The sequence below is a fragment of the Onychostoma macrolepis genome, chromosome 22 (genome assembly GCF_012432095.1).
Source record: "Onychostoma macrolepis isolate SWU-2019 chromosome 22, ASM1243209v1, whole genome shotgun sequence".
NCBI classification, from domain to species: domain Eukaryota; kingdom Metazoa; phylum Chordata; class Actinopteri; order Cypriniformes; family Cyprinidae; genus Onychostoma; species Onychostoma macrolepis.
The window spans coordinates 1,572,866-1,595,365 of NC_081176.1; the positions used below are offsets into that span (position 1 = coordinate 1,572,866).

At 35.5% G+C, this 22,500-nt stretch overlaps 3 protein-coding genes across 3 annotated transcripts in view; 2 read left to right on the forward strand and 1 right to left on the reverse strand.

Annotated features, from left to right (window-relative positions):
- The window catches only part of cept1b (choline/ethanolamine phosphotransferase 1b), an 11,899-nt gene extending 5,923 nt beyond the window's left edge, over nucleotides 1–5,976 (forward strand). Inside the window, exons 6-9 of the mRNA XM_058760225.1 lie at nucleotides 1–76; nucleotides 168–326; nucleotides 397–522; nucleotides 3,414–5,976. The exon at nucleotides 1–76 is cut by the window's left edge and continues 56 nt beyond it. Coding sequence (XP_058616208.1) covers nucleotides 1–76; nucleotides 168–326; nucleotides 397–522; nucleotides 3,414–3,533 — 481 coding nt within the window. The 3' untranslated portion in view covers nucleotides 3,534–5,976. The remainder of the gene's footprint in view (nucleotides 77–167; nucleotides 327–396; nucleotides 523–3,413) is intronic.
- A 622-nt stretch (nucleotides 5,977–6,598) lies between these two features.
- On the forward strand, nucleotides 6,599–13,570 carry dram2b (DNA-damage regulated autophagy modulator 2b). Its single transcript, XM_058761966.1, has 8 exons — nucleotides 6,599–6,810; nucleotides 8,212–8,347; nucleotides 8,417–8,484; nucleotides 8,745–8,887; nucleotides 9,698–9,875; nucleotides 11,208–11,290; nucleotides 11,361–11,453; nucleotides 12,202–13,570. The coding sequence occupies exons 2-8, from the start codon at nucleotides 8,217–8,219 to the stop codon at nucleotides 12,304–12,306; spliced, it is 801 nt and encodes a 266-aa protein (XP_058617949.1). The 5' UTR covers nucleotides 6,599–6,810; nucleotides 8,212–8,216; the 3' UTR covers nucleotides 12,307–13,570.
- dennd2db (DENN/MADD domain containing 2Db) overlaps nucleotides 13,510–22,500 on the reverse strand; it is a 20,348-nt gene continuing 11,357 nt past the window's right edge. Inside the window, exons 9-13 of the mRNA XM_058761918.1 lie at nucleotides 20,570–20,741; nucleotides 18,812–18,862; nucleotides 17,234–17,315; nucleotides 16,921–17,154; nucleotides 13,510–13,730 (exon numbers count right to left, since the gene is read on the reverse strand). Of these exons, the coding sequence (XP_058617901.1) occupies nucleotides 13,642–13,730; nucleotides 16,921–17,154; nucleotides 17,234–17,315; nucleotides 18,812–18,862; nucleotides 20,570–20,741 (628 nt within the window). The 3' untranslated portion in view covers nucleotides 13,510–13,641. The remainder of the gene's footprint in view (nucleotides 13,731–16,920; nucleotides 17,155–17,233; nucleotides 17,316–18,811; nucleotides 18,863–20,569; nucleotides 20,742–22,500) is intronic.

Sequence of the window (22,500 nt, forward strand, 5' to 3'; positions counted from 1 at the left end):
GGTGGTTTTCTCGTGTACCAATTACTTCAGAGTCATATTTACGGGCGGCGTGGGCAAAAACGGATCCACTATAGCGGTACGTACGCCACCTCCAGTGTATAATAGACATGCGTTATTATATTATATATATTGTCTCTCTCTCAACTCTAAATACATGTGTGTTTCAGGGTACGAGCGTGTTATCGCCCGTGCTACACATCGGCTCTGTTATCGTCCTCGCTATGATGATTTATAAGAAATCAGCCGTCCAGCTGTTCCAGAAGCACCCCTGTCTTTATATTCTGGCCTTCGGCTTCGTTTCGGCCAAAATCACCAATAAACTAGTGGTGAGTAAAGACGCTCGTCAACGCGGCCTTCGTTTCTGAAGCGTGTCTGAGCCGCTGTTTGTCTCGTCAGGTGGCTCACATGACGAAGAGCGAGATGCATCTTCATGACGCGGCGTTCCTGGGTCCTGGCCTGCTGTTTCTCGATCAGTATTTCAACAGCTTCATCGACGAGTATCTGGTGTTATGGATTTCTCTGGTGAGATCTCGTCACCTCAGATTGACGCTAAAGTCACATATTACAGCTCATAACTGTTGTTTGCTGTTTGTTTTGACCAGATTCCGTCGTTTGCTGTTTGTTTTACGTTTTTGCCGTTGTTTTGACCAGATTTTGTCGTTTGCTTTTTCGTTTGACATTTGTTTTGACCAGATTCCGTCATTTGCTGTTTGTTTTGTCATTTTTGCCGTTGTTTTGACCAGATTTTGTCGTTTGCTTTTTCGTTTGCCGTTTGTTTTGACCAGATTCCGCGTTTACCGTTTGTTTTGTCATTTTTGCCGTTGTTTTGACCAGATTCCGCGTTTACCGTTTGTTTTGTTGTTTTTGCCGTTGTTTTGACCAGATTCCGTCATTTGCTGTTTGTTTTACGTTTTTGCCGTTGTTTTGACCAGATTTTGTCGTTTGCTTTTTCGTTTGACATTTGTTTTGACCAGATTCCGTCATTTGCTGTTTGTTTTGTCATTTTTGCCGTTGTTTTGACCAGATTTTATCGTTTGCTGTTTGTTTTACGTTTTTGCCGTTGTTTTGACCAGATTTTATCGTTTGCTGTTTGTTTTACGTTTTTGCCATTGTTTTGACCAGATTTTGTCGCTTGCTTTTTCGCTTGCCGCTTGTTTTGACCAGATTCCGTCATTTTGCCGTTGTTTTGTTGTTTTGCCGTTGTTTTGACCAGATTTTATCGTTTGCCGTTGTTTTACGTTTTTGCCATTGTTTTGACCAGATTTTGTCGTTTGCTTTTTCGTTTGCCGTTTGTTTTGACCAGATTCTATCGTTTGCTGTTTGTTTTGTTGTTTTTGCCGTTGTTTTGACCAGATTTTATCGTTTGCTGTTTGTTTTACGTTTTTGCCATTGTTTTGACCAGATTTTGTCGTTTGCTTTTTCGTTTGCCGTTTGTTTTGACCAGATTCCGCGTTTACCGTTTGTTTTGTTGTTTTTGCCGTTGTTTTGACCAGATTTTATCGTTTGCCGTTTGTTTTACGTTTTTGCCATTGTTTTGACCAGATTTTGTCGTTTGCTTTTTCGTTTGCCGTTTGTTTTGACCAGATTCCGTCATTTGCTGTTTGTTTTGTCATTTTTGCCGTTGTTTTGACCAGATTTTATCGTTTGCTGTTTGTTTTGTTGTTTTTGCCGTTGTTTTGACCAGATTTTGTCGTTTGCTTTTTCGTTTGACATTTGTTTTGACCAGATTCCGTCATTTGCTGTTTGTTTTGTCATTTTTGCCGTTGTTTTGACCAGATTCCGTCATTTGCTGTTTGTTTTGTCATTTTTGCCGTTGGTTTGACCAGATTTTGTTGTTTGCCGTTTGTTTTGACCAGATTCCACGTTTACCGTTTGTTTTGTCATTTTTGCCGTTGTTTTGACCAGATTCCGTCATTTGCTGTTTGTTTTGTCATTTTTGCCGTTGTTTTGACCAGATTTTATCGTTTGCTGTTTGTTTTACGTTTTTGCCGTTGTTTTGACCAGATTTTATCGTTTGCTGTTTGTTTTACGTTTTTGCCATTGTTTTGACCAGATTTTGTCGTTTGCTTTTTCGTTTGCCGTTTGTTTTGACCAGATTCCGCGTTTACCGTTTGTTTTGTTGTTTTTGCCGTTGTTTTGACCAGATTCCGTCATTTGCCGTTTGTTTTACGTTTTTGCCATTGTTTTGACCAGATTTTGTCGTTTGCTTTTTCGTTTGACATTTGTTTTGACCAGATTCCGTCATTTGCTGTTTGTTTTGTCATTTTTGCCGTTGTTTTGACCAGATTTGATCGTTTGCTGTTTGTTTTACGTTTTTGCCGTTGTTTTGACCAGATTTTGTCGTTTGCTTTTTCGTTTGCCGTTGTTTTGTCATTTTGCCATTGTTTTGACCAGATTTTGTCGCTTGCTTTTTCGCTTGCCGTTTGTTTTGACCAGATTCCGCGTTTACCGTTTGTTTTGTTGTTTTTGCCGTTGTTTTGACCAGATTTTATCGTTTGCCGTTTGTTTTACGTTTTTGCCGTTGTTTTGACCAGATTTTGTCGTTTGCTTTTTCGTTTGACATTTGTTTTGACCAGATTCCGTCATTTGCTGTTTGTTTTGTCATTTTTGCCGTTGTTTTGACCAGATTTGATCGTTTGCTGTTTGTTTTACGTTTTTGCCGTTGTTTTGACCAGATTCCGTCGTTTGCTGTTTGTTTTGTCATTTTTGCCGTTGTTTTGACCAGATTTTGTCGTTTGCTTTTTCGTTTGCCGTTTGTTTTGACCAGATTCCGCGTTTACCGTTTGTTTTGTTGTTTTTGCCGTTGTTTTGACCAGATTTTATCGTTTGCCGTTTGTTTTACGTTTTTGCCGTTGTTTTGACCAGATTTTGTCGTTTGCTTTTTCGTTTGACATTTGTTTTGACCAGATTCCGTCATTTGCTGTTTGTTTTGTCATTTTTGCCGTTGTTTTGACCAGATTTGATCGTTTGCTGTTTGTTTTACGTTTTTGCCGTTGTTTTGACCAGATTCCGTCGTTTGCTGTTTGTTTTGTCATTTTTGCCGTTGTTTTGACCAGATTTTATCGTTTGCTGTTTGTTTTACGTTTTTGCCGTTGTTTTGACCAGATTTTGTCGTTTGCTTTTTCGTTTGCCGTTTGTTTTGACCAGATTCCGCGATTGCCGTTTGTTTTGTTGTTTTTGCCGTTGTTTTGACCAGATTTTATCGTTTGCCGTTTGTTTTACGTTTTTGCCGTTGTTTTGACCAGATTTTGTCGTTTTCTTTTTCGTTTGCCGTTGTTTTGACCAGATTCCGTCGTTTGCTGTTTGTTTTGTCGTTCGCCGTTTGTTTTGACCATAGTCTGTCATTTGCCATTTGTTTTGTTGATTGCTGTTTGTCTTGACCAGATTCTGTCTTTGCTTTTTGTTGTGACCAGATTCTGTCTCTGTTCGATCTGGTGCGCTACTGCGTGAGTGTCTGCAACGAGATCGCGTCTCACCTGCACATCTGCGTCTTCAAGATCAAGCCACAGAGCACAGCGGCGGCCGTCGAGTGACCACTGACATACGGTCATCTTCCTGCACTTTCAGCCTCATACTAAACCAGAGCCAATGCATCCTGAATTACATCATTCTGCGCTTAGACTGAAGGAATTAAGGAAGAAATGAAAATGTGCTCAAATTTTTCATCAGATTTGGAGAAATGTAGTGCAGTGAATGGGTGCCGTCAGAATGAGTCCAAACAGCTGATAAAAACATCACAATAATCCACAAGTAATCTTGCAATCCAATAAGTAATCTTGAGAAGACAAAAGCTGCGCGTTTGTTAGAAACACATCCATCATTAAGGTGTTTTTAACTAAAATACGAGTCCAAAATCCATAACAACGCTATAAAAAGTCTGAATCAGGAGAGAAATCTGCACAGATCTTTCTTTTGTCTCCAGATGTTAACTGATGGACTGGAATGGTGTGGATTATTGTGATGTTTTTATCAGCTGTTTGGACTCTCATTCTGACGGCACCCATTCACTGCAGAGCATCCATTGCTGAGACACTGATGCAGAGACACATTTCTCCAAATCTGATGAAGAAACAAACTAATTTTTGGCTGAACTGTTCCTTTAAAGCAGTTTCTTCTTCCCCAATGAATTAATAAATGAACAAACTAACGAACGAACTAACGAGTGAGCGAACTTCCGAAAGGTCACTTTTCTTTAGGTCATTATTTTAATGAGATTGGAAATGTTTCTCGCTCTGAATTACCCATGATGCACTGGGGCCATCTGGGTCTGTATTATCGTTTTAACGGCTCGTTCTCATGTGTTAAAAATTAGATTAAACGAGTGAAGTCAGATCAATGATGATTTTGTGGCTGCTAATAATGATTTCTTATTACTTGTTTACGTGCATCTGTATTTTGTGTTTAGCTCCATCTTTTGTGAAATAATCAGGCCCTCATCACTCCGTTTCATCGTCAGCTGGTTTACTGTTTCTCTGAAGGATGTTTTGTTTGGTTTTAGATGGAAAGCACTTAATTTATTGGTTCGTCCCTGAATGAAATCACAGTCTTTAGCTGGTTTGTGTTGAGATTTCATTCGTTTAGATCGTCGTGTCTCACGCCGTGCCTGCTGGGTCAATCTCACAATGTCATGTTTCGCACTAAAATTAAAAGAAAAACATAAGGAAATATATTTAGAAGGACAATAAAATCTATTTTTAAGCACATTATTTTAACGACAATTTATATACAATAATACAGTATTTTTTTGTAGTATTACAATCAGTATAAATAGAATTTAATACAAAAATACTGCCATTATGTGCTTAAAATTGAACAATTTAAATAATATTTACCATTGTTTTGTGATTTAAGAATTCGTCGTAGAAATAATAGTAGTCCTAAAACGTGCTTCTAAATATAATTTCTTATTTATTTATTTTGATTTAGGGCTGAAATATGACAAATTTGCTGAGATATTCACCCTGTTTTACTTTGCTTCATTATGTCTGAAATCTTCAGACGTTAAAATCCAAAATGCCAAGAATTGGTTTCTTCTGGAAGTATTTTGGTCTCAGAAAGTTTGAAGACATTTTAACGTAGTTAAAGGTGTCTTCTTTGTCTTTCCTGTGGCGTCGCCAACTTCCTGAATAATTTGCTTATGTTTGCACCAGATTTTGAGCTGAAGTTGTAAGTTGAATGTTCACTAAAGTTCATTACTGATGACGTTTATTCCCAAAGTATCTCTAGTGAATCTATCTGTTAATCACCGCTGATTAGTGTTGATTTTTAATTTAAGTATTTCACAGACGTGAACAGTTGCCTTAAATATAAAGTTTTGACATTTGCATGCCGTTTTGCTTATTTTCGCGAATTCTTTATTTCTAAACATCCCTCTCAGGCGATTCATATAATATAAAAATAAAAAATAAACGAATAAATAAAGATGTAATAAATGGTAGTTTGTAGAAACAGCTCGATGCTGCCACCCAGAAAAAAAAAGTTTAAATGACTTTTGAGAAGTTTGCGCAATTGATGTTATTAATTATCTTTTATTCGCAGATTAAACTTCAGCGAGTATAGTTGATTTCCACTTTATGAATTTCTGTTTTACCGCTTCATCGTCTGCTGTTCTTCCATATCTTTATGACATCCAGTATGAGAGATATTAAATGTGTTGTATTCTTCATCTTTTGCGGTGTGAACGTTTGTCTGTTCACACTTAATCATAAGCTTTGATCGTTTTTTCGTTAGATGTCGCTTGTTGCCAAATCCTTTCTGGGAGTTTTTCCACTTTAACGAGAGACAGCAGATTTAAGCGCTCATTAAATCTCGCAGATGGAAACGTCCAATGATATCTTTGTTTTTTCTGTCATGACATACACATTCAGTCAATATTTACAGTGATGTAAAAACCGCCTGATTCTGACTCATAACAAACTGTTGGTTTGATTGTAACATTGCTCTGATTTTTGAATAAAAAAGCACCTGTAAAATAAAGATTGCTATATTTATGATAACTGGTGTTTTTTTTGTTTTTGTTTTATTTGTTTGTTTTGTGCTTCAGCAAATATTAACTTACCCAAAGCTTATTGAACATGTAAATATATTGTACAAATAGGCTACAAACTTATAAAAATACAGCTGAATGTAATAGGTTCTTTACAGTATCATTACAATATTGTATATTTTGTACATTGTACATCTTTGACTGTTGTTCTGCTGTTTTTTGCCGTTTTTACATTGACTATCACTCTTTATAGTCTAAACAGATACAACAATCATTTATCAAATATTTATTACAATATATACTGATAAACTTAACATTAACTTCAATGGTATGAAAGTTTCCATGTACTTGTAGATCAACTTTGAATAAAGAAAAGACAGATTTAGAGCTAGATTTTTGTTTATGTGCCTGAAATTACAAATTAAGTTATATTTTTCTGTATTCTCTTTTAAATAGTCAAACAATCAAAAATAAAAATAATAATAAAACAGAAAAATTGCATGAACATTTAAATAAATCAGAATGTCTCTGTGGGGGTACTATATTATCGCGTTGAGGGGGATTTTTCCCGCGCTGGCGACCCGCCGAGCAGCTCCACTCCACATCCGGGGTTTTTCCCGCGGGTCTCGTGAGTTTGGTCGGAAATGAGCGGCGAGAGTTGAAGCGCGAGACACGGAAGATAAACAGCACTAAAATGAACTAAATCCGGAAATCTGAGCATTAAACGAATAAAAGGATATACAAACATTAAAGAATGAAAGAGTCATTCTGTGGAGATTTAAAATACCTGTTTAGACTGAGGGACGACCGTCTATGATTGACAGGTAACTTCGCGTTAAGCTTTTCCTCACTGACATCACGATATGATCTTAATTATTATTTTTAAATCTGACTTTATCATTACATGAAGATTTGACAGAAGCAAAGACAAAAGCTATAATACAACATAACCTGCGCTTTAAAATAATTTTCTGTTTGGAATAGAAAGTGAAACTAAAGAAATCTGTGTTGCTTTATTTATTTGATTGAATTCCACTTTTATTGTTTATTATTTAAATATACGTTAAGCACGTACCATTATAAAATATCCTTACAATGCAAATACCATGGTACTCTCTTAACGAAAATTAACCATGGTTTTATTATAGTAAAAGTGTTGGTTTTGGCGTATTATTGATTACCATTTTTTTAACCACAGTTTTACTATAAATACCATGGTTAATTTGAGATTACCACATGGTTTAACTATAGGAAGCATGGTTTTTTGGTTTAATTTGTAGTAAAACCATGATTAATTTTCGTAAGGAATATTCAAGCTATCAAAAATATAAGAACGTTTCGCTAACGTTCCTACTACGTTATGGAAACGCTATTTCTGAATGTTCGCCAAACGTTAAAAACTTCCTTAAAAAAAAAATAAAACTAATTTTTTTTATTAGTTATTCAAACCTTAAAGGAACATTCCATTTAATCATTTTCAAATATTATGGGACCGTTACTTCTGAATGTTCTCTGAACGTTCTGAAACAAGTATAGTAACATTTAAAAAGTGATCTAAAATGTTCTAAAAATAAATATAATGTTTTTGTGCTAATGTTTTGAGAACATTATTAAAGTCCAGGGGCCGGTTGCATAAACTGTTCAGTCTTAAGTCAGTCATCTAATTTTTTTTCTTTAAGACTGGTCATAACTTTTTTAATTCAGTTATGAAAAAGTAGATTGGTCTTATTTGTATTGCAAAAGTAAGACTGATTTCCCCTTGGCAACTGCTAGTTGGTCAAACTTGTTCTTAAGACACAGTCTTGGTGGCTTGTGCAACTGTTTCATAAAACAAGTTTACCAAATAAGCCAGGTTTATTTCAGTTATTCTGATTTATTGTTAGTTGATTTGTTTCTAAATAAGTCAGACTAACTGAAATAAGCCTGGCTTATTTGGCAAACTTGTTTTATGGAACAGGCCCCTGATAATGTTACTCGAGGAATGTGTTCATAACATTGACAGAACATACCAGAATGTTCCCTATTAGCTGGGTTCATATCTAATGGCTTTATCAAGCTAAAAACCTGGTGCTTTTTTCCTCTAGTTTCAGTGTGTGAATGGTTTTAGTAACATTTTGTGAAGGCTACGCTCTCACAGCAGAAGTGAAAAGCAGAACTCACCCATGATGCTCTGCTGCGGTGAGAAGAGGAAGCACGGCTGACTGATAATATTTGGTGTGTTTTAGGCGTTATGTGGTGGTTTCAGGAGGGTTTGTGTGTCTTACCTGCGGCGCTGGTCATCTGGACCGCCGCCACCTTCATCTTCGCTTATATCACGGCCGTCATCCTGAGACACGTGGACCCGCTGGTGCCCTACATCAGGTGAGCAACACAGACCGGTGTCATCACGTGACCTCTGACCTCTGAATGACCTTTGTTTTCTACTTACAGTGACACGGGGACGGTCGCGCCGGAGAGATGCGTGTTTGGGCTCATGCTGAATGTGTCTGCGTTTTTAGGTACTGAATGACCTCTGACCTCACACTGACCCCTAACTCTACACTGACACAAAAATATGATTATGAAACAAAACCATTAAAGTAATACATCTAGCTATACAGTCAAAATTTATTCACATTATCACAGTTTTATTCGCTGTAGTTTAGAAAGTGTGACAAGAACTCATTGTCAGAACAACATCTTGATAACGTCAGATAACTTTGATTTTATGTGACCTTTAACCCCGTTTCAGTGATGTAATGTTGCGTGTCTCCTGCAGGTGTCGCTACTATGTACGTGCGGTATAAGCAGCTTCATGACCTCGTGGGCGTAAACGACCCTCGTCTGAACCGCCTCAATCTGACGGGGTTCGTTCTGGGATGCGCGAGCTCGCTCGGCATGTGCGTCGTCGCGAACTTCCAGGTACGTACACTGCGTTTTTGAGCGTTCACACTGAAACGTATGTTCGGAATGAAAATTAGATCTGCATGAATTTTGCATTCAATTTGTTTATTTGCAGTCTGTCGCATTGATGCATGCGAATATTCTTCAGATGCAACAGCCATTCTTTCAAATTAAACTGTTTATCGCTCTGAATTTTCGCACCAAATGTTGGCATGAAAGTTTTGTCAAATTTTTGCATTTGATTGGTCTGTTCAGACCGATGCACAAACAAAATTTGCATTGTTGCATTGATGGCATGTGAATGTTTGTCAGTCTTAACAAATTCATTCAAATTAAAATGTTTATTTTAGCATAAAGATTTGGTCCAATTTTCGCATTCGATTTGTCTGTTCAGACCAATGCACAAAAAAACTACACAACAGCCATTCATTCAAACTGTTTATCGCACCGAATTTTCGCACCAAATTTTTTTGCCGCACTGGATTTGCATAAAAAGTCAGTCCGAAATTTGTATTTGATTTGTTGCTTTACCAGTGTACAAAAAAGTTGCATTGGTGGCATGCAAATATTATTCAGACGCAACAGCCATTTGTTCAAATTTAACTGTTTATCGCACAGAATTTTCGTACCAAATGTTGGCATGAAAGTTTTGTCAAATTTTTGCATTCGATTTGTCTGTTCAGACCAACGCGCAAACAAAATTTGCATTGTCGGCATGTGAATATATGTCGGTCTAAACAGACTGATTTACAGCCATTCATTTCAATTAAAAATGTTTATTGCACCTAATCTTCGCACTGAACATTGTGTGTGCCGTGTCTTTCCCAGAAAACCACTCTGTTTGCGATGCATCTGGTGGGCGCCATCCTGACGTTCGGCGTGGGCGCTCTGTACATCCTGGTCCAGACGCTGCTGTCGCACCTCATGCAGCCGCACATCCACAGCAAAACCATGTTCTGGACGCGGCTGAGCCTCTGCGTCTGGACCTTCGCCAGCATCATCTGCAGTATCCTTTAAAGGGATCGTTCACCCAAAAATGAAATTTCTGTCATTAATTACTCACCCTCATGTCGTTCCAAACCGTAAAGGTCTTTGCACACCGAGTCCGAAATTTTCGCATGTAAAAAAATAAATACGACCTCACGTTGTGTCAATCACGTTACACACTGCCTCCGAAACTTTCGTCCGTCATAAAAAAATTCGGATCAGGTTTGATTTTCTGCGTTTTCGCATCCGTAGCATGCATTTTGATAGGAAAGGATGACGAATGCGAAAAAACGGAAAAACACATGCGAAAATTTGGGACTCAGTGTGCAAAGACCTTAAGAACTTCGGAACACAAATTAAGATATTTCTGATGAAATCAGAGCTTTCTGACCCTCCATAGACAGCAAAGATATTACCACGATCAACACACAGAAACGTAGCAAGGACATCGTTAAAATAGTCCATGTGACATCAGGGGTTCAACCGTAATTTTATGAAGCTACGAGAATACTTTTTGTGCGAAAAGAAAACAACCACTAGTGCTGTCAAATTAATTGAATCCAAAATAGTGACAGTTTTGGTTTACATTATATATGTATGTGTTCTGTGTATATTTATTATGTGTGTGTGTGTGTGTATATATATATATATATATATATATATATATATATATATATATATATACACTGTATATACACACACACACACACACACATGTATATATTTCAGAAAAATTTTACATTTGTATATTAAATATATTTATATATAATATAAATATATACGTGTAAATACATGTAATTGTTTTCAAAATGTATACTGTATGTGTGTCTCTTTATATATATACACACAATACATATACACAGAACACATACATATATAATGTAAACAAAAACTCACTATTTTGGGTGCGATTAATCGTTTGACATGCTAAACGTAAACAACGCTGATGACGTGGATTATGTTCTGTGGTACATGGCAAAAGACAGTAACTCGGGGAGAAGAATTGCTGAATAAGTTATTATTGTTGTTTTCTTTGCACACAAAAAGTATTCTCGTAGCTTCGTAAAATTACGGTTTGTCACATGGACTATTTTACCGATGTCCTTGCTACGCTTCTGTGCGTTGATCGTGGTAATATCCTTGCTGTCTATGGAGGGTCAGAAAGCTCTCGGATTTCATCAGAAATATCTTAATTTGTGTTGCGAAGATGAACGAAGGTCTTATGGGTTTGGAACGACATGAGGGTGAGTAATTAATTATATAATTAACATTTTTGGGGTGAGCTAACTTGTTAAACAGGCTTTAGCTTTGAGCGTTGTTTAGCGCTGCGGTTGTTCCTTGATTCGCTCAGTGTTCGTGTCGTCGGTCATCATGTACATCACTCTGTCAGGAACCGAGGTCAACCAGAAGCTGCACTGGACGCCTGGAGAACCGGTGAGTGCGTTATTTCACGGCAAGGATTGCGTGTTGAGTTAGTCTCTGATTGCGCTGTTTTTTTCTTCAGGGTTTCACGCCGCACATCATCAGCACCATCTCCGAATGGTCTCTCGCGCTGTCCTTCATCAGCTTCTTCCTCACCTACATACGAGACTTCAAGGTAAAGCGTCTCACATCAGATGATATACACCTGTCGAGTGCGTCTCCAGAGCTGGGTAGATTACTTCTTACCGATTCCAGATTACACGATAAAACTTGTAGTTAGTAACGTAATCCATTACATTACACAGTTTAGGGAATATAATCAGACTACTTTTGCCCTGTCTCGTTTATCACATTGATTTAAATATGATAATCTTGTACCATATTGACATAAAAATACAAAGAGTAAAAAAATATATTTCATTTGTTGTTATTAAACATTGCAGTGCATTAAACGTCAAGGTTTGTGAGTTTAATGAAAAGCTAATAACAAATAAATCATACAAATGTGAAATTAAAATTGTAAAATCAATCAAAATAAAAACAACTTGCAAAGAAAATTAAATATTTAATTTGTTTACCTGCATGTCATGTGACCATAACCAACGTCAGAGAACCAATGAACATGTAAATGTGATGCTTAATAATTAAAATATTTATTTTAAAATCTCAAGAGGAGTACTTCAAGTAAATATATTAGAAAGGAACATTTAAAAGATGAATTAGGGAGAATCTATAAATTATGAATGATTCATTGCATTTGTGTGGATAATATGTAATCGTGTAATCCATAAAAAAGTAACTGTAGTCTGATTACGAGTATTTTAAAATGTAATTTAATCTAATTACAAGTACTTAATTTTTTTAATCTGATTACTTAATCCAGATTACATGCGTCTCACACTCGTGTGCGTTTCTGTCTGCAGAAGATCAACCTGCGAGCGGAGGCGGAGCTCCAGAGCGAACACCTGTACGATTCGCACCACTCCCGTCCCACGGAGACGTCTCCGCTGCTCGCCGGCACCATCTGACGAGGAGCAGACGCTCCAGACGAGGCGAAGAGACTGCGAAGCTCCAGCGGAGGGCAGCAACACTCAGGGTCACAGGCAGAAACACCACCGACTGCGTACAGCGCTGGAAACTTCATACTAACATTTAGACAACGTTTGTACAACGTTCACACAACCTTCTCAAATTATGCTCTAACTATTGCGTTTGCTTCAGTGATTTTAATCTAATACAGCAGGGGCCTGTTTCATAAAACAAGTTTACCAAATAAGCCAGGTTTATTTCAGTTAGTCTGACTTGTTGATTTGGTTCTTAATAAGTCAGGCTAACTGAAATAAATAGTGCTGTCAATCGATTAATCGCATCCAAAATAAGGGTTTTCGTTTATATATGCATGTGTACTGTGTATTTTTATTATATATATATAAATAATCACGCGTACATATTTTGAAAATATTTACATGTTTATACATTCATATATTAATATTCTTATATTTTATATATACAATTTTTCTTAAACATATACATGCATGTGTTTGTATTTATATATATATATATATATATACAAATTTTATATATACTTTTATTTTGGATGCCATTAATCGTTTGACAGCACTAGAAATAAGTCTGGCTTATTTGGTAAACTTGTTTTATGAAACAGGCCCCAGGTATGTTACACATAAGTAAGTTACAACATGTTGTAAGTGTGTTGGACAAGTTTCATGGTCTGTTCTAGAAATTTGCATTGTTTTATACTATTGTAAACACACCTAACTTCTCTGATTATGTTATTAAAGTTGTTTATTAGTGGGTGAGTTTTATGCAAGAAGGACATTTCTGGCTCATGTTTCATCAGGAAAAAATACAATAAAATTCCCATTTAAAAAAAATAAATAAAATGTATTAAAAAAATACTATTAATTAAAACCCATAATAAAAAAAAATGCTTTAAATAAAATTTTATTTAAAAAATATTTTTATGGATTTTAATTAATATAAATTTTTTTTAAAGGTGATTGCATGTTATACTACATATAATGATTGCAATACTACACTAAATGAGAATCGCCACTGAAAACAATGATGAATACACAAACAGTAAACAGCCACAATAATGAAAATTACACTAAAGCTGTATAATTCTAATTTTAGCTTTAATAAGGTCAAATATGAGCTGGACGTGTTCCTGTTTCAAATCACTCACTGAACTCTCAAACAAACACGTATCAGTTCACTTTATATTTTATTATGTTAAAACAGCGTACAAATAAAGAGCATTAAATGCTGCCGGAATGCTTGAAGTTTGTTAATAAGGAAAGGTTGAGAGGAGCGTAACACTGAAGGAACGTGAAGACCTCCTAAACCACCACACCTCGCACCCATCCGGCCTTCATCTTCTCCTTCTTCGTCCTCTCGTGATACTCCGACACCTTCCTGTGAAAGAACGCTACAGGAGAACGAGAACGTGATTAAAATCACACGTAATACTGAAGAAAAAACACTGGGGCTTCAGTGCATGCGCTCGCTGACTGAAGTGCAGATGCGATGCATGAAACAGACTCATCGCACAGTATAAATAACTAGTTTGCTTTAGTCATGGGTGACATTCTTTCCTCACTTTCTTTATAAAATGTATTGAAAACTTTCATGCTGCTCAGATAACCAATGTGAAGTGCTGATTTTTAATAGGAATGCATATATTATCGGAATCGGCCGATAATGGCTTTAAATGTAAATATCGGCATCGGCCCGATATGAGGAATGCGTTAACTCACATGTGCTCAGGGTGTGCTAGCGATTAGATCACGTCAGCAGTGTGGCTCATTCTTCAAGCAAGTTCACATTTAGTACGTCTCCCTGTATCTGACACAGTCTCCACTAACGAGCTGCTGAGCTGAATCAGGTGTGATAGATGAGGGAGACAGGGCTGAGAACCACTGGCCTACACAAATAACGTTTAGACTGTGCTTCTGATTAAATAAAGCAGTAATTGATGTCATAAAATAATGAGTATGTTTTGATTTAATGGTCAGAAGCTATAGCTTACATGAAAAACATCACAAACATGACCCTTCTAAACTAAATAATTTTATATGTACTGATTTATTCATTAATGTGTAATATGTTTTATTTTTTAAACAAATCATAAGCTCTAAAAGATTTTCAGAATTCTTACAACTCTTTTGCTTTAGACCATCTGCAAATGTTAAATCTTAAAATAAACGTTAGGGTTAACTGCATCTTTCTGGGGAAAAATGCAGCGATTGAGATATAGTTTATTTATAGTTATTTTCAAAGCTTTAATGCGGTTTATTTAATTCTGACAAATAAGTTCTTGTTAAAAACTAACCAAAATTAAAAATATTTTGCTTATCATTTCTGCACAAGAGAGACTTGGTGTTGTTTCCAAACAAAGGGAAATATATCGGTATCGGCCAAAATGAGTTGAAAAATATCAGATATCGGCAAAAATCCAATATCGTGCATTCCTAATTTTTAACGCATAAAAATGCACTGCAAAAAGTATGTACGCTTGTTTCTGCCACAGGATAAAAAAAAATGCATTTTTGTTCTCACAATTCAAACTTTTTTTTTTTACAATTCTGAATTTGTCTCAATTCTGTTTTTCTTTTTTTGTTTCCACAACTGAATAAATAAATAAATGAAAAAGGCAGTTACGACTTTTTAATCTCACAATTCTGACGTTTTTGTCACAATTGCGACTTCTCAGAATTGCGAGTTTATATCTTGCAATTCTGACTTGATATCTCGAAAATTTGGAGTTACAAAAAAAAGTCAGAATTGTGAAATATAAATTCAGAATTGCGAGAAAATAAATCCAGATTGTAAGACAAAAAGTCACAATTACCTTTATTTATAATCCCATGGCAGAAACTTTTTTTTTTTTTTTTATAAATTGAACTGCTTTAAAATTATGGAAAGTGGCATTAAAAAGGCTGTTCTAAAACATATGAACGTCAAACTAAAACGTTTCAAAAACAAAACATTCCATAAATTGTTTAAATAATGTTTTTGTGCTAACGTTTTGAGAACATTATTAAACAAGACAAATTGAATAAAACTGCTATTAATTTGAATGTTTGTATAAAAAAAAAAGTTTAAGTTTACTATTTTTTTTTTTTAATTTTATATAAAAAATATTTTATAAAATAAGTTGCACTCTAAAATTGCTATAAAATCAAAGCCATATGTCTAACCAAGTTACGTTCCAAATTTGAAGTTGACATCACAAAAATTGTGGTTCCTGTGAGGTTTTGTTTGGGCGCTATACCAGAAATAACCTGATGCAGTTTTCTGTCACAATATCACTTCTATTACAAAACAGTCACCAAATATGTAACCTTGACTGTCAGACCTTTCAGCAATGTGTGTTTTGAACCAGCATCTATGGTTTTTACCTGATCTCGGATCAGTTTCAGCAATTTGTAGACATGTTTAACAAAGACATTAGTGTAATTAAAATGATGAGAAGTAGTTAATAGTCTCTTTCTGGCCTCTATATACAAGCTCTTCATGAAACAACACAAAACAAGCCCTGCATATTAATATTAATTATTTTATACAGACACTTCATATTTAATTTACGTTTAGTTATTAAGCAGATGCTTTTATCCAAAGCGACGTACAAATGAGGACAATAGAAGAACTCCAAATCAACAAAAGAGCAACGATATGCAAGCGCTATAACAAGCTTCAGCCCTTTTTTTAAATATAATAAATAAAAAGAAAACAAGTAGATAGAATAGAGAGTGCAAGTGTTAGAGGGTCAAGTGTTGTTTTTTCATAAATAAAATAAATCAAACAGATAAAATAGTTAGAATAGAATGTTAGTTAAATAACATTCATATTAATACAACACTTATTCATTTAATCAAATAATCAAACCCTAACAGACAAAAATACTGAGTATCATCAATGAAATTCAGCAGTGATTTAATGGTATTATTTTTATTTATTGGTATTTTATCATTTTTTTGGCATTTGATGCATTATACTTTCAATGGGGTATTAAAATCTGTTGTTATGCATGTTTTAGCCTGAGTTTGTGTTGCATTTACACACTTTCGACCAGCAGGCGTCACTAGCGTGTGGTGTTTAGAGCGCTTCCAAACACTGAATCATTTTGCAAAGTGATTGGTTCAATTGAGTCGAAGCTTCAAAACGGTTCATTTCTCCCATCACTACGAAGAATGTAGAAACAAAAGTCACCTCATCTAAATATTCACAACAAACACCCTTCAAAATGAAACCTACACAATAATAAGACCTACACTTTCACAGCTTCTCAAATGTTTGTGTCCCCCAGGATTAAAAACTAAATTTGACTTTTGTACTTAAATATTATCAATATATGGACCGAAAACCAATCACAAAGAGTACTTTTTCATTTAAAAACTGCCAAATTTTGCTTAATCGCAACATATAATCAGTGCAGTTAATAGTGCTCACCGTCTGTTTGATTTACATGCAATTTGTAACTAACTGCATGATTCTTACTGTACATAGTCACCACTAATAACCTACTCCTACATATAATGTAGAAACGTAATCATTTTTATTTTAAATTCGAATTTTTTTTGACAGCCCTTGGTGTTTTTATGAGTGTGTGTTTGTACCATTCGGGTTGGGCTGCGTTTCCTCTTCCTGAATGAACAGATCGAACATCTGCGTCTGGATGAAGAGCTTGACGAAGTTCAGGTGCGACTTGTGCTCCACGGCCTTCAGGAAGCTCTTCTTGTGGAAGTGGCGTGAGTTCCCGCTCCTCCTGATGTGCTGCGAGAAGTGACCCACGCTCCGGGTGAAGACGCACAGGAAGGCCTCTGATACCAGGCAGTTGAGCTCCTCCGTCGCTGCCAGAACACACAACAACAGGAAGTTGAGCGGCACTCTTACGGGAAGTCGTTTGTGCGGTAATCAGACTGAACTCACAGGCGTTGCGTTTGCGCGCAGACAGTCGCAACAGCAGCTCCTCCGTCAGTTTAGCGGGCAGCAGCGACTCCTCGTCTCCTATCTGAAATCACATCATCGTTACTGGGAGGTTAGGAGGTTGCTAGGGTAGTAACTCAGGTATTTAGAGCTATTTCTATAGTCATTTTTAATTTTTTAAATGCTTAATATTTTTTATATTTAAATCTTATTAATAAGTATAAATAGTCTAAAAAGTAATTATTTAAAACATATAAAACATAATTATACATACTTTTTTTTTATTACATATCAAGTTTTATTTTAATCATTCTAACGAATAAATCCTATAAAATATTTAAAATTAATTATATTAAATATTACATCTTAATATTTTTAACATGAATATTTTATCATATCTAATGATTATTCGCTAATAATTCTTAGATAAAATAATTATTAGGTAAGCATAATCATGAATAGTTATTCATAATATATATTAATTTTACATATTCAATATTTAAATTTTTCATATTTTATTACATTTTATATTTAACAGTAATTGATTATTATAAGTATAAATATAACTAATAATTATTAAAAATAAAACTAGTAATTCCTTTAAAACATATTTTTGTGCTTTTAAATTTTAATATTTTCCTTATTTCTAAATACTACAGAATAATATATATAAAAACATTTTCAACAATTATTACAATTTATTATTTTCAAATATTCAGTTATGGAATATAAAGATGTTTTCCACTTTAAATATTTTCTTTTTAATCATTATAATTATTAAATACTAATATATATATATATATATATATATATATATATATATTATTATTATTATTATTTTTTTTTTCAATAGTTCGTCTCCCATCTGAAATCACATAATTGTTAAGGGAAACTCAGGACGTTGCTATGTGGTTGCTAGGATTGTAACTGATTACATGAAATCTGGATTACGTAATCAAATTACAAAAATTAAGTACACACACATATATATATATATATATATATATTCTATATATAGAATATATTACATTTTAAAATGCTCGTAATCAGATTACAGTTACTTATTATGGATTACATGATTACATTCACACAATGGTAGTAAATTATTCATAGATTAAATTAGTTTTGTTTAACATTTTTATGATTGAATTAATTATTAGCTTTTTATCAACTCAATCAAACCCACTGCAGTTCTTGCATTAAACCCAGTGTGGGAAACCCCGGTCATGTTTAATGCACTTTATGGCGCTGATATCAAAAAATGAAATATTTTCTTTCTTTTTGCTTTTTATATTAATATGTTATGTTTAATGGTAAGTTTAAAACAAGTAAGATAAAAAGTAATCAGATTACATGACCTAAAATGAGTAACAATACATTACTGACTACAGTTTTCCTCTTGCAATCTGTAATCAGTAACTGACTAACGGACTACTGTTGAAGTAATCTGGTTCTGGGTCATTAGTGCACTTCTGTGTGGGTGAAGCGACGAGCCAACAGAGTAATGTGACTCATGTGAAACTTAATGAGAGCAAATGAAGTCAAAGCAACTGTGTGTGTGTGTGTGTGTGTGAGACTCACTCTGGTGATGAATTTAGTTTCTGCTCCAGGCGACAGATCGACAATCATCAGCTGAGACACAAACACAGAATCATCAGCATGTTCAGTAAACACTTTCAGTCATTGTTAATAACACTCATATTCAGATTGTAGGGTGTGTGTGTGTGTGTGTAACCCCACTACTCGTATAACCCCGCTACTTAAGAAACCCACCCTTAACCCATCTTTTTTAGAGAACTACAGACCGGTTTCCCTTCTACCTTTCATTGATAAAACACTTGAACGAGTTGAGTTCAACCAAGTCTCTGCCTTTCTCACACAGAACAACCTCCTGGACAGCCACCAGTTTGGTTTCAGAAGTGGACATTCAGCCGAGACTGCCTCGCTCTCAGTTGTTGAAGCCCTAAGACTAGCAAGACTGGATTCCAAATCTTAAGTCCTTATCTTGCTGGATCTGTCCTCTGCTTTTGACACGGTTAACCACCAGATCCTCCTGTCTACCTTATTGGTAAAGGGCATCTCAGGAACCGCACTCCAGTGGTTTGAGTCTTACCTCTCAGATAGGTCCTTTGAGGTGTCCAAGTCGCAACATTTAGCTACTGGGGTGCCTCAGGGCTCAGTTCTTGGACCACTTCTCTTCTCTGTCTACATGGCATCACTAGGTTCTGTCATTCAGAAACATGGCTTTTCATATCACTGCTCTGCTGATGACACTCAACTCTACCTCTCATTCCATCCTGATGATCGACGATAGCTGCTCGCATCTCAGCTTGTCTTAACAGACATTTCTTTCTGGATGAAGGACCATCACCTACAACTCAACCTTGAGCCAAGACAGAACTGCTCGTGGTTCCAGCAAACCCATCACTTCATCACAATTTCACCATCCAGTTAGGCACATCAACCATAACTCCTTCAAAAACAGCCAGAAACCTTGAGTTATGATTGATGATCTGCTGACTTTCTCAGACAGCATTGCTAAAACTGTCCAGTCCTGCAGATTTGCTTTATTCAACATCAAGAAGATCAGGCCCTTTCTTTCGGAGCATGCTTCACAACTCCTTGTTCAAGCTCTTGTTGTGTACAGACTGGACTATTACAATGCTCTCTTGGCAGGTCTTCCAGCCAGTTCCATCAAACCTTTACAATTAATCCAGACCGCGGCAGCAAGATTAATCTTTAATGAGCCGTAAAGAATGCACGTCACACCTCTGTTTATCAGTTTGCACTGGCTACCAATAGCTGCTCGGATACAATTCAAGGCATTAATGTTACCACTGGCTCTGCACCCCTTCACCTAAATTCATTACTTCAGATTTATGTGCCTCTAGACGCTTGTGTTCTGCAAGTGAACAGCGCTTTATTGTTCATCCCAGAGAGGCACAAAATCACTTTCACGAACTTTTAAATTAAATGTTCCTCCTGCTGGAATGACCTGCTCAACTCAATCCCAGCAGTCCTTAACCATCTTCAAGAATCAGCTATAAAAACACATCTCTTCCATCTTTATTTGACCCTCTAACTCTAGCACTCTCTATTCTAATTCTATTCTTACAAAAATAAATAAATAAATAAAAAACTAACACTAGCTTCTCTATTCTTTTTCTATTCTATCGGTTTTCTTTTTATTTATTATATAATTGATAAAAATTTTTAAAAAACTTGCTACGTGTACTGCGTTAAGCTAACTGAGACTTGTTATAGCGCTTGTATATCATTGCTCTTTTGTTGATTTTGTGTGTGTGTGTGTGTGTGTGTGTGTGTGAGTGTGTGACTGACGTCGCTGTGGTCTGTCAGCTGCTCCAGCAGGCTCTTCTGGACTCCCAGCAGGTACGGCGTCGGCGCAGAGCACACGTCGATCAGAACTGTAGGAACGATTGATATGAACGTGTGCTGCCACACGAACGGATACAGCAGAGCAGCTACAGCGTGAAGAACCTGCGACAGAGTGCTGAACACACACACACACACACACACACACAAAGTGCTTATAAAATAAAATGTTTTCTTTATTTTTTTATTATAATTACTAAATACTATAAAGTGCATTAAAAAAAACTATGTAATTCTATGAAATACTCATAAAATATCAGCTATTTTTATAATATTGGATAAAATGTATTTAAGAACTATGAATATAAAAAATAACAATATAGTTATAATAGTAATGTTTTTATTATCAATATAATAATATTAAATATTTTCAACTTTATGTAATAAATATGAATTAAATATTTAAATATATTTTTAAAATGCTTAATATTTTTAAGTATTCTATATATATATATATATATATATATATATATATATAAATTTTATAAGTAAGTATAAATTGTCTAATGAATAATTATTTAAAACTTGATAAACGTATTAATTATAAAATGTTTTCATTATATATTAAAGGGGTCATGAACTGAGACACCAAAATCCCTTTGATCTTTTGACATAAGAGGTCATCCTGTAAGTTTCAGAACTCAAAACTTCCTCGTTAGTCTAAAAACAACTGATATAGAAGCCATTCTGCCAAAACCACAGTTTGTGGAATATTCTACTCTATGATGTAATAGTGTGAATAAGCACCGCCTCTGCAGAAGATGATCAACGCCTGCTTCTACAGCGCTGCCTGTTAAACCCCACCCACGATTCTACAGCACTGCCTGTTTAGCCCCTCAATAACAATAAACAATAACAAGATGCTCTGTGATTATATTGGATCCGACAGTAATGAGTAACTGTTTTCATTACATGATCACTATTGCTTTCTTATTACAGATCGTTTGATATGCATTGAGTTATTTATGCGTTTTTAACCTAAATCACAGCTGTGTCTATCTATGAAATGAAACAAAATGAAATACACTTTTTTGTTTTATTGTTAGCTAAAATTTGATGTGCTTCCCTAAGGACCGACTGTTCATACACTGACTCAAGAGACAAATACTTCTTTCTCCCGATGGTCTTCATTGCTGTTTTTAACAAGCGTGCAAGCTTAGACTTTACCCGAATTGTGAGGTTACCAAACCATAGCCATATCTAATTATACTCTCTATAACTGCCTGATAGAATAAATACATGATTTTCTGCTCCACTCCAAAAGTCTACGCAGAAAATACAATCTTTGCTGCACACGAGAACAAATTGCATCCACATGAACCCCCCAACATGCTTAATTGATGTTTCGTGTATAAACACTGGTGTGTGATCACCTATTGATCTCGGGTCAAAGATCATCTCCTCTGAGGCTTAAAAGCAGAACTAAAATCAACAAATAACAGCCGTGCGTAAGCTTTTGAATGCTCCAGATGTTTAGTAATAAAATAAGCTACAGCATCTTCTGTACTATGCAAATTGTAATGGGTCAAGTTAACTTCTGTCTTTAAAACAGACACCATATATTTCTCAAAACTTTTCATTACACAGGATGTCAAAGCTACTGGCCTAAAATAATTTTTTTTCCACTCGAACCTGGTTTCTTTGGTAATGGATCAATTATTGATTTTTTCCAGAGATCAGGTATAATATGAGAGTCCACAGATTGCTGAAAGATAGGACAGCATGCCACAGAAAGTTCAAGATTTGAACAATAAAGCAGAGATACCATCAGGACCTATGGACTTGGACACAGTCTACTGAAGATTAATCCAACTCTCTGTTGGTCAACAGTGGCCCAATCAGATGTGTCCTCAGGCAAGTAAAAACAAAACATTTTA

What these genes read in the sequence shown, in the direction of transcription:
- dram2b (XM_058761966.1), top strand. Translation starts at nt 8,217, where the DNA reads ATGTGGTGGTTTCAGGAGGGTTTGTGTGTCTTACCTGCGGCGCTGGTC. An exon ending in GCGTCGTCGCGAACTTCCAG is followed by an intron (nt 8,888 to 9,697) that starts GTACGTACACTG and finishes TGTCTTTCCCAG; the next exon opens with AAAACCACTCTGTTTGCGAT. An exon ending in ACTGGACGCCTGGAGAACCG is followed by an intron (nt 11,291 to 11,360) that starts GTGAGTGCGTTA and finishes TTTTTTCTTCAG; the next exon opens with GGTTTCACGCCGCACATCAT.